This window comes from Salvia miltiorrhiza, chromosome 1, assembly GCF_028751815.1.
Source record: "Salvia miltiorrhiza cultivar Shanhuang (shh) chromosome 1, IMPLAD_Smil_shh, whole genome shotgun sequence".
NCBI classification, from domain to species: Eukaryota; Viridiplantae; Streptophyta; class Magnoliopsida; order Lamiales; family Lamiaceae; genus Salvia; species Salvia miltiorrhiza.
The window spans coordinates 40,052,247-40,066,763 of NC_080387.1; the positions used below are offsets into that span (position 1 = coordinate 40,052,247).

The 14,517-nt window shown below is 38.9% G+C and overlaps 1 protein-coding gene across 1 annotated transcript; it reads left to right on the forward strand.

Annotated features, from left to right (window-relative positions):
- The first annotated feature begins 13,920 nt into the window (after window positions 1-13,920).
- On the forward strand, window positions 13,921-14,517 carry LOC131008073 (uncharacterized). Its single transcript, XM_057934975.1, has one exon. The coding sequence runs from the start codon at window positions 13,921-13,923 to the stop codon at window positions 14,515-14,517; it is 597 nt and encodes a 198-aa protein (XP_057790958.1).

Consider the following 14,517-nt stretch of genomic DNA (forward strand, 5'->3'; position numbering starts at 1 on the left):
TATAATTTTCTTTTGCTATATGACAAATGCTAGAATATGATATATATTATCTCTATTAAAATTAATACATGTTATAATTGTCTTCAATTTTAAGCTGATGAGGTCAAGTTCAAATGATAAAATTAAGACATTAAAAACTCTATTTAATTGGATTTAAGTCTCGTCAAAATATGAATTGTATTTTTATTTGATATTGATCTAGGTACAAATTTGGTTATTAGTAATCCTCTTATTTATGTTTATAATATATTAAGATGCGGTATATAATTTGTATTTAAAAAAATATCTTTAATATTATATATCCCACTTGAAACGTGATGTAAATCACAAATCTATATAAGTATATATTAGATTTTGCTTTACAATAATTTTGTGCTTTGAAGCAGATAAGATATCAAAGTAATACTATAAAATATACTTATATACTCCCTTACCCATAAAAATTCATCACTTAGGGTGCGACATAAAAATAGTGGATATACTCACACTATTTTTTAGATATGTATTTTTAAGGGATAAAATGTAAGGAGTTGTATGAGGTCATATTTTAGAATATAGTATTTTCGTCGTCCCATAAAAATATACATATTTTTTTTTTCGTTCGTTCCATAAAAACAAGCATACTCCATTTATAGTAATAATTCTTTCACTAAACATCACAGTCAATGTGCGACTCTTTTTATTTACAAAAAAAAAATGTGAGACTTTTTCCACTTACACTATATTTTATAGGATTTCTTAAAATTCATATAAACTATGCATATATATTTTTATGAGACGGTGAGATTATACTTTTAAGGAATAGATAAAAAAAATAATGAAATATATTTTTATGGGACTAAGGGAATATAACTTATTAAATTTATAGTTTTTTTTGTAAACTAAGTCAAACTTAAAGTTACAAAATCTTTTCCAAAAATCTCAATCAGAGTAGACATGGCAATTAAATGGGAATACCCCCTGAAGTCACAAGAATAACACCTGGCTTCTTACCATAAAATTTTTATATTAAATATTTCCTCTTCAAAATTTGGTTCATTTATGATTGTGTGAGATGGAATAGATGAGGGGCCGAGTTCACGCGCAGGTCACGTGGGCGAGCCTCGTACAGCATCGTAGCGGGTAGTTGTCGGATATGGAAATGTGGATGCATAATTGGGGAACACGTGGGACAGCTAGCACGCGCCCACACTCAATCATCACCCGACATCTTGTCGGACCACTTGTGTTACTAATGTCATGGGGCATCTATTCCACAATCATTTTCATCATCACCAATCATCCTAACTCCCCGGAATCTACTACTCCCTCCGTCCACGAATTAAAGCCCCATTTGAGGGTGGGCACGGAGACTAAGAAAGCTGAAAAAGATGTTGTGGATGAAATATAAGGGTAGTTGACTAAAGTGATAAAGTAGTTGACTAAAGTGTTAAAGGTGTTATGTGGTGGGTCCACTAGTGATAAAGTGTAATAAATATAGAATATAAAAATGATAAAGTTGTTGTAAGGTGGGTCCATTAGTGGCAAAAGGTAGTAAATATAGGAAAAGAAGAAGAATAAAAAGGTACATAAAGCACAATAGGGCTTTAATTGGTGGACAAAATTTTAAGTGCAAGTAGGGCTTTAATTCGTGGACGGAGGGAGTATTTTTATTTCATTCACCAATATAATCATATCTTTTTATTATTTCTTTTTCCAATAAATCTATGTAGCCACGTTGTGGCCACCCACACACTAATATAATAAGAACAATCTTGATTTATTTAATTTATTTTTTTTAAATACAAATAGGATTTAGTTAATTTATTTTTTTAAAATAAAAATAGGAGTACTTATTTTTTTAATTTTTTTTGCATTTTTTATTTTTAATTTATTTTTTAATAAAAATAAAAAAGTTACCAAAAAAATGCAAAAAAATAACTATTGTGTAGAGAATATGATAAAATAACTAAATCTTATTTTTATTTTAAAAAATAAGTTAAATAAATTAAATTATTTTCTACTTAAGTAAATTGTGGGTGGCCACAATGTGGCTGTTTAGCATTACTCTTCTTTTTCTTATGTGCGACGCCATCATATTACTCCCTCCTTCCGTCAAAAGTGAGACACTTTTTGCGAACGTCCAATATAATAATTGTGCCCCACTTTTAATGGACGGAGAGAGTATTTTTTTTAGGCTGACGCTATCATATTATTATGCTAATATTGTACATACTTCCTCCGTCCGTCAATATTATGTAAAAATATTTGAGCACGAGATTTAATAAAATGTTGACTTAGTGGTTAGATGGTCTCACCATAAAAATTGTAAGGGTATTACTAATCCAAAATGTTTAGTGCTTAATTAAAGGAGAGAGAAACTGAAAGCTTGTGTGCTGTCAAGTGGCGAAAATAATTTTAAAAAAATGAGAGAAACTAAATTTAAAGTTCACAATCATTACATCTGAATAAAAAAAAAGTTTTACAGAATAAGCACCCAAAAGTGGCGCAAACTGAAATTTACAAACAGCTGAAAAAATTTGGGGGAAAATTTAATCCCACCAAATTTCGAACTGCCTACACTATATAATCACCACTCCAATTCAGACTAATTACCCATATCTTACAAAATGCCAAATCGCTGGTGGCCAGATTTACAAAAGAAGAGAAAAAAAAAAGAGGGTTCTTCAAATTCTGCTACAACACTCCAAAGATGGAGTTTTTCAAAGAGGGACACCAAAAGAGGCAGCTGCAATGTTAGGAGTTTCAGTGCAGTCAGTACGACAAATATGGACAACTGCAAGCCAACAATTAAAGAATGGTGAAGTTGTGCATTTTCAAAATAGACGAAAAGGTGTGCAACATTTTGACAAGATGAAGCCTAATGAAGACAATATAAGAACATTACCTGTTAAAGATAGAGGTACAATAAGGAGGATGGCAAGTTAGGCATTTCCAAATCTCTTGTTGGTGAATGGATCAAAGATAAACAACTAAGAGCTCACACAAGTGTTGTGAAGTAACTACTTACAGAAGAAAACAAACTAGTACGACTTAAATTCAGTTTAAGTCAACTGAATTCTGCAGCCAACATTGATGGGAAGTTCACATTTAAAGGTATGCACCATGTAGTACACATTGACGAGAAATAGTTTTACATGTCAAATGGTTTTAATAAAATGATTATTGATTTTTATATAATGAAAATATGGTCTCACCCGTATATGAAATGAGTGATTCAGATTGAATAAAAGATGATTATTCTTATTTGTAAATATCAATATTTATATATAAAAATGATAAGTAACAGACATGAAATCATGTTTTATATATAAAAAAAGTTACATACCTTTTACAAACTCCAAATATAGCAAAAGTAATATATACTTTTGATGGAGAGGGTATCAATTTGGGTTCTTATATGAAAGAATTATTTCGTTTACTCTGTCATGTATTAATGTGTTTAAGTAACAAAAAACTAGTTGTATGCTCTATAATAATAACTGAATTTTTTTCCAGTCGCCTCTAGGGTTCTGAGAAAATAGGTTTTCGTTGCTTTGGGCGAGAGTTTTCCCTTACCATCGAAGGGACAGATTCCTGTGTTTCTTTTAGCGTCAACTATGGATCCAGACGAAATACAACGATTGGTGGACCAAATGAAGTTGTCAGAGGAAGCAGAAGAATCAACTGTGGCACTCTCTGCGTCGCTTACCGAGAATCTACGCCGCAATACAAAACTTTGCTTGGTGGGCAAGGCGTTTGCTTGCAAACAAATTGATAGGGAGTTATTGTTTTCAAAACTCCCAATTATTCTACAAACGCAGCAACGAGTGGATGTTGAGGTGGTGGGTCGAATATATTTATTACGCACTTCACTTCGATTATGGATAAAAAAAACATGCACTACACGACGAACCTTGGCATTTTTTCAAGACTTGCGACTGTTTGAGGAGATCGAGGGTTTTCAAAACCCCTCTGAGATCGTATTTGATCAATTTACTGGATGGATCCTGTGTCACAATCTCCCCCTAGCATGCATGCACCCGGATGTTGTGCGAAAAATTGGCGAGCAAATAGGATCTGTCATTGAAATCGATATGGGTGTGGGAGGTTTATGTATGGGCATATTTGCCCAAGTTAAAGTTCGATGGAACCTTAATCTTCCCCTTAAGAAATGCGTGAAATTGCTTCCGGATGGTGAGATGGAGGGAGCCATAATATTACTTCTATATGAAAAGCTACCGAACTTCTACTTTCGATGCGGTAAGATTGGTCATCTTGTTCACTTCTGTGAAAAACCTAATGAGGGAGATAAAGAGTTCAAGTATGGCATGTGGCTTATGGCCCCGAAAGCATATGAATCGACAAGAAGAATTATCCCCCCTAATAACCATAATATGCGAGACTCTTTTCAATCTACTCCAGTTTAGAGAGAGAGTGGAGGATCTTCTTGGGTATCCCCTGCATGCATAAGTGGCGAACATGTGCAAGAAAGAGAGTTAGAAACTACTGTTACGACAGGCAAAGCAATGGGGCTATCTATCATCGGACGCATGAACCCTAGCCCTACTGGTGTGACTCTGGTGAGTAAGTCTAAAAGTAGCTCGAAGGAAATTCCAGAGGGAGGGGGATCAGTGAAATTGGCAACTGAGGCTAGAGGGGTGGGCGATGGCAGGAGAGAGATGGAAGAGGGGAGTAAGGAAGATGAGAGTGTTAGAGGGGATTCATCGGGACCAAAGGAGGGTGGAGAAGGGGTAATCGGTGATAAAGGCAAGGCTTTGGCCACGGGATGAGGGGTTAGACACGGGAATGGGGGAGAGCATAAGATGCGGGGGAGTGGGTGGGAGAAACAGGCTCGTGAGAACAATTCTAATATGGTTGGGAGAGGTAGAGGAGGAGATATGGGATGGAGGGGTATTAACCCAAGCATTAAGGGAGTTAAAGGTGGCAGGGGCACAGAAGAGAGAACTCAGACAGAGTTCAGGTGATGAAGCCAGTTTTTGGTGATTATGAGAGTTCATGCAAGAAGAGAAAATGGGATCTCATCAGTGAGGCGGGTAAGGAGGTCCCGACTTCGAAAATTCCACGCCTCGGGGATGAAGCAAGTACTACCAAGAATCCAATGGTAGAGGCTGCCGAACAGCCCTGCAAATCCCAATGATCGCCATAATTTAGAATGGTTGAGGGCTGGGTTCACCCCGCGCATTCCAAGAACTTCACAGTCTGGTGGCTGGCGAGAACCCTTGGTTACTGTTTATTTCGAAACTAAGATGTATGATCGGAATTGTGATCGTTGGAAATCTTTATTAGCTTTTGAGGGGCATTTTACTATTAATCCCTCGGGAGCGAGTGGTGGACTTATGTTGTTTTGGATAAGTCCTTTGCAGGTGGAGATAAAAAATTATTCGAGTGGCCATATTGACTGCCTAGTTACGATGGACTCGAATGTCTGGAGATTCACGAGTTTCTATGGAAACCCCGACACGACCAAGCGATATCATTCTCGGGAACTTTTACGTCGTTTAGCGTTGCAAGGCCATGCACACATACCTTGGGTCGTTGGCGGTGATTTTAATGAGATGCCGAGTCAAAATGAGAAGAGAGGGGGACATAAGAAATCTTGGTCCCAAATTCTTAACTTTCGATCAGTGAGTCTTGTGGTTTGAAAGCTCTAGAAAATGACTCAGCATTTACTTGGAGTAATTGGCGTGAGGGAAATGCACAGATTCAAGAACTCCTCGATAGATTATTCATTAATGAGGCTAGGGTTATGGCTTTTGGAGAGAGGCGTGCGCGGTTCTTGATAACTACGAATAAGATCATAGAGCGGTGTTATACCGTCTCGAGGCTCAGGATTATGGCTCTTCGGCGGGGGGCGAGAAACGCTTCCACTTCGAGCAAAAGTGGGTGCTAGCTGATTCCTTTACAACTGATCTTCTCTTAAAGTGGTGGATGAGCTGTTGGCAGCCTATCCATTATCGTTTGATGGCTTGCTGTGAATATCTGAAGAAGTGGAAAGATTATGAGTTTAAAAATCCTACTAAAAAGCTAGAAGAGCTTCGAAAAAGGAGAGTGATGCTCCTAAACACTCAAGCTAGAAAAGATGTGGGTAGAACTCAATAATGCCATTGAACATACTTTGGGGAGCTCTTTCACATGAGCTCTCCTATGCTGGAGGATTTTAGTCAAGTTACTCGACATATTACAAAGACTTTCGGCGATTCTATGCGTGAGATTCTAGCAGCTGATTTCACAAGCGCTGAAGTCAGGAAAGCCCTATTCCAAATGAATCCTCACAAAACTCTGGGGCCTGATGGTTTCCCACCCATCTTCTTTCAAAAATACTGGAGCAAAATTATGGGTGTTGTTACTAATGATGTTCTTCATATCCTAAACGATGGGGCTAGTATCAAGGAATGTAACAAAACCTTATTGTTCTCATTCTGAAGGTGAAGAAATCGGACAAAGTACGAGATTTCAGGCTGATTAGTTTGTGTAATACTATCAACAAGATTTTTACGAAGACTTTAACTAAATGTTTGAGGAGGGCGCTCAAGGATATCATTGATGAAACACAAAGCGCGTTTATGTCGGGCCAAATGATTCGGATTACATCTTGATTGGGTATGAATGCATGCATTGGCTAAGGAATCAGAATAAGGGTAAAAAAGGTTTTGCGACGACGAAGCTTGACATGAGCAAGGCCTATGATAGGGTGGAATGGGGTTTTTTGGTAGCTATGATGTCGGCTATGGGATTCCCACCCATGCTGGCCAATATTATCATGGAGTGCATTTCTATGTCGAATTCTCGTTTGTCATTAACAACAAGCTGTTTGGCTCGTTGGTGCCCTCTAGAGGCTTACGCCAGGGATGTCCATTGTCCCCGATTCTTTTTGTGATTTGTGCCCAAGGCCTCTGCTATTCTCCAGTCTCCACGCTTATGAACATGCTAAGTTATTTGAAGCTATTAAGGTTGCTCGCCCCTGCCCTACCATCTCACACATTTTCTTTGCCGATCACAGCGTACTTTTCTTCCGCACTAATGGTAGTGGGGCAAAGCACATTCGAGATATTTTGGATACTTATTCTGTGGCCTCAGGACAAGTAGTTAATCTCGAGAAATCCGCTGTGAGCTTCAGCCCGTGTACTAAGTGTGAGGATAAGAAGGATGTGGTACTATCTTTGGGTATTAAAGAGACGCAGGGTCACGCGGTTTACCTCGGCCTGCCAACTTTCATTGTTCGTTAAAAAAAACTCCAATTTGATTATCTTTGTGAAAGGGTGTGCAAGAAGCTTGGGTCGTGGAAAAATAAACTCTTTTCGGCTGGTGGGAAAGAGGTCCTCATTAAATCGATTATACAAGTCATTCCTACATATACTATGAGTTATTTTAAAGTGCCGGAGGGAATTTGTCATGACATTGAAAGGGTTTGCGCCAACTTTTGGTGGGTTAGACGGACGTTACGAAACACATGCACTGGACTAAGTGGGCATCCCTATGTAAACTGAAGTCGAATGGATGTATATGATTCTGGAATTTGGTGGCTTTTAATAAGGTTTTATTAGCAAAGCAGGCTTGGGGCATTGTGAAATTCCCTAATTCTCTTGCTGCGAGAGTTTCGGGTGGTAAGTATTTTAATGATGGTAGTTTCATGCATGCAAAACTCACATCCAATGCTTCTTTTTCATGGAGATTGATATGTTGGGGTAAAGAGTTACTAGCAAAAGGCTTGAGGTGGAAGGTAGGATCGGGTGAGAATATTCAGGCCTTTACCGATGCGTGGATTCCGGGCCATGGGAGTGGCATGGCTGAGACTTGGCTTAGGGAAAATGATATGGCCTTCGTATCGAGTTTTATTACAGATGAGAGGCAATGGGATCACAATAAGCTCATTGATGCTTTCTTCATTCATGAAGTAAGGGCCATTGAGAGTATTGCTATATTGCAAATGGCGAGGCCGCGGACGACAGATTCTGGGTCGTTGACGAGAAAGAAAGGTTTTCGGTGAAGTTATGATATCTTCCAGTTACTGGATTTTACGATCCTGATCCAAATCAGTCCTCGACCACGAAGGACGATACTTGGGCTTGTATTTGGAAGACGAATATACCCCCCAAGATTAGAGTTTTCATGTGGAGAGTTGTTCATAGTTGGATAGCAACTGATATTAATCTTTGCTCTTATCATGTTCCTGTTAGTGGGGTCTGTACCTGGTGCAATCGTGAATGTGGCTCGACTGGCCATTGTCTCTCTTTTTTGTGAGAATGTCAAAGGATTGTGGAAACAAACTCCATGGTGGAGCTTCATTCGGAGCTCTCGTTCTTTACATTTTGAAGATATTTGCAAGAAATTTTGGACTGAATATTCGGATGATGAGGTGGACTACATGGCGGTATGTTTGTGGTGGATTTGGAGCCGATTATGTGACATGAAACACGACAATACCCCAGGCCCGGACTTGGATTTTTCGAGAGCTGCAAGAGTTTTTTGCTCCAGTACCAGGAAGCCCATGAGCGAGTTTTGGCGGATCAGTAACACCTTCCAAAGGAAGAATCGGCGAAATGGATTTTCTCAAAAAAAGGAGTTATTCGCATGGATTGTGATGTCTCCATTTAGACTGATGGTTCGAGAACAGGAGTCGGCTTCGTGTTCAAAGACTATAGAGGATTCTCTCATACTCATATGACGTTAATGAAGGAACTTCACGCGATGTTGCTTGGTATTGGTTTTAATCTGCAATACGATCTTGGCCCCATGGTGGTGTACAAAGACCCTATTCTTGCGGTTCATGTGGTTCAGGATGATAGGAGAAGCCTCGATACTCTCTGTGAAGATTTTTATGAAGTGCCCATGCAAAGGAGCATTGTGTTCTTGATGTTCGGTACGTCCGGCTCGAAGCTAATGGCGCTGAAGCGGATTGGTCAGACTCATATGACACTAATGGGGGAACTTCACGCGAGTTACTTGGTATTGGTTTTAATCTGCAATACGATCTTGGCCCCATGGTCGTATACACAGACCCTATTCTTGCGGTTCATGTGGTTCAGGATGATAGGAGAAGCTTTGATACTCTCTGTGAAGATTTTTATGAAGTGCCCATGCAAAGGAGCATTGTGTTCTTGATGTTCGGCACGTCCGGCGTGAAGTTAATGGTGCTCTAATGATTACAAAATTAAACTAAAACACACATAATTCTTATCTTTACGCAAGCGAAGACTGAGTCTTTGCAGCGCCTGGTTGAGTGCCTTGATCACTACTCTGATGTTTCTAGGCAGAAAGTGAACAATGGCAAGAGCAACTTCTACATTGGGGATCGTCATGGGCAGTGGGAGCAAAGTATCGCTGCAATTGATGGTTTCCAGCGTGGTACCTTACCCTTCACTTACCTTGGAGTTCCGATTTTTTGCGGTTACCGTCGTGTCTCTCACTACCTTAGTCTTAAACAGAAGTTTACGGATAGAATCCACGGTTGGTCTCATCGCCATCTCTCCTTTGGCGGCCGCCTGAAACTGACTCGGAGTACTCTTAGTACTATCCCCCTCCACATCCTGCAGGTTATGGAGCCTTTAGCGTCGTATGATGCGTATTTCTGAGTTTGCTCAGTGTCATATTATGTGGTCCATTGAGAATGGTAAAATTACTTTCTGGGATGACATATGGTTCGAGGATCGTCCCTTGAGTTCATATAGTCACCCCGAAAATGGTCACATCTTTCCCCGTGTCTGTGATTTTTGGCATGACTTTGCTTGGGACGCGCCTCGTTTATATGATTTATGTAACTTGCTGATAACACTCACTTTTCCATGATTTTTAGTGTTCATATGTCAATTATATAGGAAATTGAGTGTTGGATGGTTGTTTTGTGATTATATTGCTCTATCTTGTGAAATATGATACTTACTCGAACTTTGAAGGAATTTACAGGAATATTGAGTTCAAATTTGGAAAACTGGACTGAAATAGAAGTTGTAGTTCGTCTCGATACAAGTTCGTGAGCACAAACGAATTGCAAATCGGAATTCTGACGAGGGAGATATGATCTAAAAAAAAAAGTCGCGTGTAGTAGTGACGACCCGACGACGAGCGCCAGGTGAAGAACGAATTTTGCATGGTGGGCGGTGACCCAGCCGGCGACCGCCGGAAGGTCGCCAGAAAGTGCCCTTTTTCGGTCTAGACCATGGCGATCACTGGAGAGGCCGTCGAGCGTCCGAAAAACCTTTTTTTATGCATTTTTCAGTGTTTTTCGAGCTTTGGACAGTATTTTTCCCCTGTGCCTATATATAGGTCATTTTCCTTACCTATTAGACACTTCTTTTACATCTATTCACCTCTTTTCTCTATCTTTTCAATTTTAGACTTAGAATTTTATTGTTTTCATAGATTATCTTTATTTTCCTATAAGATTTAAGTTGTCATTCAACATTCATTTCGGGTTTTAAATAATTCAGTTTTTATTAGTGCTTTCTTCTTTATTATGCTTTTGATTTCTTTTGTTATGTCTGGCTAGTTCCTTAATATGAACCTAGGGTTTGTATATAGTTGATTGAATATGTGTGCTTAATTTATTGATGTCAATTTGCCCTCCAGCTTGTGATTCATGATTCATGGTGCTTGTTTTCTTGTGAATTATCTTATCAATAGTTTACATGTCTAGCTGTTCAGTTTGAATCTTGAATGTGATAATTGTTCAGCCGATTAGTGTTAGCCTTGAGTCTTGAATGCGATAGGTGAAGCTATAGGAAGCTATTCTTTGTGTGTTGTTGGGATTTAATTTATTCATTTGAGTCTTGAATGTGATAGTGGATTTATTAATCTACATTCATAGGTGTTCGTTAGAGAAGCTTATGAATAGTGTTGTGGTCTTTCATCAGGCTGGATTAAATTGGTAATTGAATCAATAGGTTGAATACATGTGTCTGATTAACAACGGTACATTCTCTAGGATCAGTTGTTTTATCATTAGATTTCTTACCTGAATTTTATTTGCTATTGTTTGCAATTTAGTTTTGATTAAATCTTCTTCCTATATCGATTGTCTGGATACTGTGATGGTTTAGAATAGGAGTACTCAGAGTCTTTTCGTTTATCAGTCCCTGAGGATACGATACTTGGTTGCTATTTATTACTACAATTGCACTGTGTTAGTTGCAGTTTTAATTGCTAATAAATTAGTGATCACTTGCATGATATTCCTGTTGATTTGATTGATGCCCTGAGTCGGATGCTGATTGTGATGGGAACAGAGGATGTGATGCGATGGGATTTGACCAGCCACGGTGAGTTATCTACTTCCTCTGCTTGGGATCTTATTCGGAGACTGCTGCCCAAACAGACTTTGTTTGCTGACATTTGGAGTGACTATCTTACTCATTCTATCTCTGTGTTCCTCTGGCGTCTGTTTTTTGGTCGTCTTCCTGTTGATTCTCGTCTCCAGTCGCGGGGTATTTCCCTTGCCTCCATGTGTCTTTGTTGTGTGTCTCCCCAGTCTGAGCTGTGTCAAAATGTTTCCCTGTAGAGTGAGACTGCTTTGATTGTTTGGGCTCATTTTGACTCTTGGTTTCCTGTTGTGCACGCACCTTATCACATGAACGTCAATATTGCACATAGAATATGTCATTGGCGGCGCGCATTCCCTAGGGAGGATGAGAAGCATTTTTTTTGTGTTCCTTGTTTGGTAATGTGGTTTCTTTGGATGAAAATGAATAGTCGTAAGCACAAGGCTACTCATTTCTGTGCTTCTCATGTGATTTGGCAGGTTGTTCGACATCTTCGGTTGCTTGTTGTGGCGGGGAAACTCACTGTCTCTCATTGGTGAGGTTGTGTCCCCTCGGTTGATTTCATGCCCCCAGCTCCCTTGTGAGGCGGACACTTCAGTCTACTTTGGTTCGCTAACTCCCTCCGGAGTCTCCTTGGTGAAGCTGAACACAGATGGTTCATTCGATTCATACACACAGTGAGGTGCTGGTGGAGGAGTGGTTCGTGATCATACTGGAATCCTTATTGTTGCCTTCCGCGTTCTTGTGATGCTACTTCCAGTTTTGATGCTGAGTTAGCTGCCCTGCTCGAGGGTATTAGGTTGGCAACAACCTTCTCTACTCATATCTGTTGAGATGGATGCGGCGGCGATCGTGTTACTCATGTCTGTTGGGCATCATGGTCACGCTAGTATTTATCATACTGTTGCCTAGATCCATCTGCTTTCTCAACTTCGGCGAGTCCGTTTCACTTACATCCCCCGTGAGGGAAACCGGCCTGCTGATTTTATGGAAGGAGAGGGGATTAGGTTCAGATGTTGACTACTTTTGATTGCTCTTTTGCTCCTCGGCATTTTCTTGCTCTGGTTAGGATGGATCAGCTTGGCTATCCTAACTTTAGATTTAGTTTTCATGTTGATAGCTAGTTTGCTTTGACCTGTTTCATTTTTTATTTTGTTTCATTTGTCTTCTCGATGTAACCATTTTTGGGTTACATCTCTTTATGGTTTTGTTCGGTCTGTTTTCTTTTTCTCCTTGTTGCTTCTGCTGGGCGTCGTCACTTTTAGGCAGCGTCTTGTATGGGACACTAGTTGATGATTTATCAATAGGTTGGGGGTTTGCCCAACTCCTCACCCCTTTGGGTGTTGTTTTTTTATAAAAAAAAAATAAAATTAAAAAATATATTTCATTTGTCCCATTAGGCTTGTACCATTTCTTTTGAACACGATTATTAAGGAGAGTTAAATTAGTATAGTAAAAGTGTGTAAAGGTGTGTGGTCATATTGTTTGCACTGTAAAATCATTACCAAAAATAGAAACATGACAAGATCAATTGGACAAACCCAAAAAAGAAAATAACACAAGATCAATGGGAAGAAGAGAGTATAAATATTTTTTTAAAAAAAATTTAAGTGGCACACTAAATTTTGTACACTAGAAGTCTTGAGTGAACCTCAATGGCTTTCTTAGGAAGCCATCAAGGTTACACACTATCACGCTCCAATTGCTTAGAGAAGGCACAAATGCCAAAAAGCGATTAAGGGTTGGATAATAATAATAATAATAATAATAATAATAATAATAATAATAATAACTCTGTTGCTTGAATAAACTTGGATAGCACTTTCTCTTATTAAGAAAATATTATATATGTGGATATATTTAATAAGATAGGGCATAGTTAAGCTACAAATCCGTTTTAAAGTAGGAACTTCGAACTATAAAACATGATAGATTATTTGTGAAACATGATAAATTCACTACAAAAGATGATAAGTTCAATAAAATGGAATTTTCTCCCCTAATCCCAAGACATCAAATTCATTCAATAAAGGGAAGAATGAACAGTAGATTTTCACGATATAAGGGCTTTAGATATGAAAATAGTTCCTGGTTGATTAAAATGAATTTTTTATTTTGTCCGATCCCTAATTATATATATAGGAGAGAGCTACGGTATAAATACTTCTTAACATATAAAATACAAACTAGTTAAAATGTACGAATTATATATATGTAGAACATGTATGAATTCATTGTGCAACTGTATGAATTGCGAAAATTAATTTTTTTTAATATGAAATTCGAACTCGTGACCATGAATTCATCCAACTGAATGATGAATCAACCATAGATCTTGATGATCTAAGTGCTATAAATAGTTCCTGTTTATATTCTAAAAAGGGGGTTTATTTTAGTCCACCCCTATATGTATATTACTCATTAAAATTCCTTAAGAATATTCACATAAATAAAATATATAAACATTCATATGAATAATATTACATTTGAAGTACTGGCATGACTGATAATATTTTACGTGACACGAACACGAACACAAATACGAACGAAGTAAATGTATTAATGGTCGGCCTTATTGGTTGGGGAGAGCGGATCTTGGGAAGGAGAAAAATCGGTTTGGAGGGTGAACTGGCGAAGAGAGTTGAGGGAAAGGGAGAAAGAGATGGTGGAGGAACTGATGATGATTATTGCTGATTTTGTCCCATGCACAGGTACAATCGATGGATGGAGATGGTCGGCGACAACGAACGGAGTATTCACAACCAAGTCGGCATACGATATCCTTGCGGTGTCCAAAGGAGAGCAACAACTCCAGCCACTGGAGCTGGCCAAAGTTTGTGATGCACCGACGACGCATAAAGCCAAGGTGACTGCGTGGAGATGCCTGAGGAATAGATTGGCAACGTGCGATAATCTGCTTAGAAGAAACATTCAGATCGGCATCGAGGAGAGATGGTGCAACGCTTGCGTGTCGTGTGAGGAGACGGTGGAACACCTGTTTTTACATTGTCCGAAAGCAGAGGCGGTTTGGAACCAGATACAACAATGGATCAACATCAAAACGGCAAGGCCTAGAGGTATTCTCCAACACTTTATCTCCTTCATCTCTGAAGGAAAAAGGAAGAAAAACAGGAGATTGCTTTTAGCGTTGTGGGTGGGCACTATTTGGTGGTTGTGGAAAAGCAGAAACGAAAGCCGATTTCAGAGTAAGGTTTGGGATATTGATAGAATTGTAGTGCAAATTAAAGGAAGTCTTTAG

Excerpts from the sequence above, each read along its gene's own strand:
- LOC131008073 (XM_057934975.1), top strand. The coding sequence starts at position 13,921 with ATGGTGGAGGAACTGATGATGATTATTGCTGATTTTGTCCCATGCACA.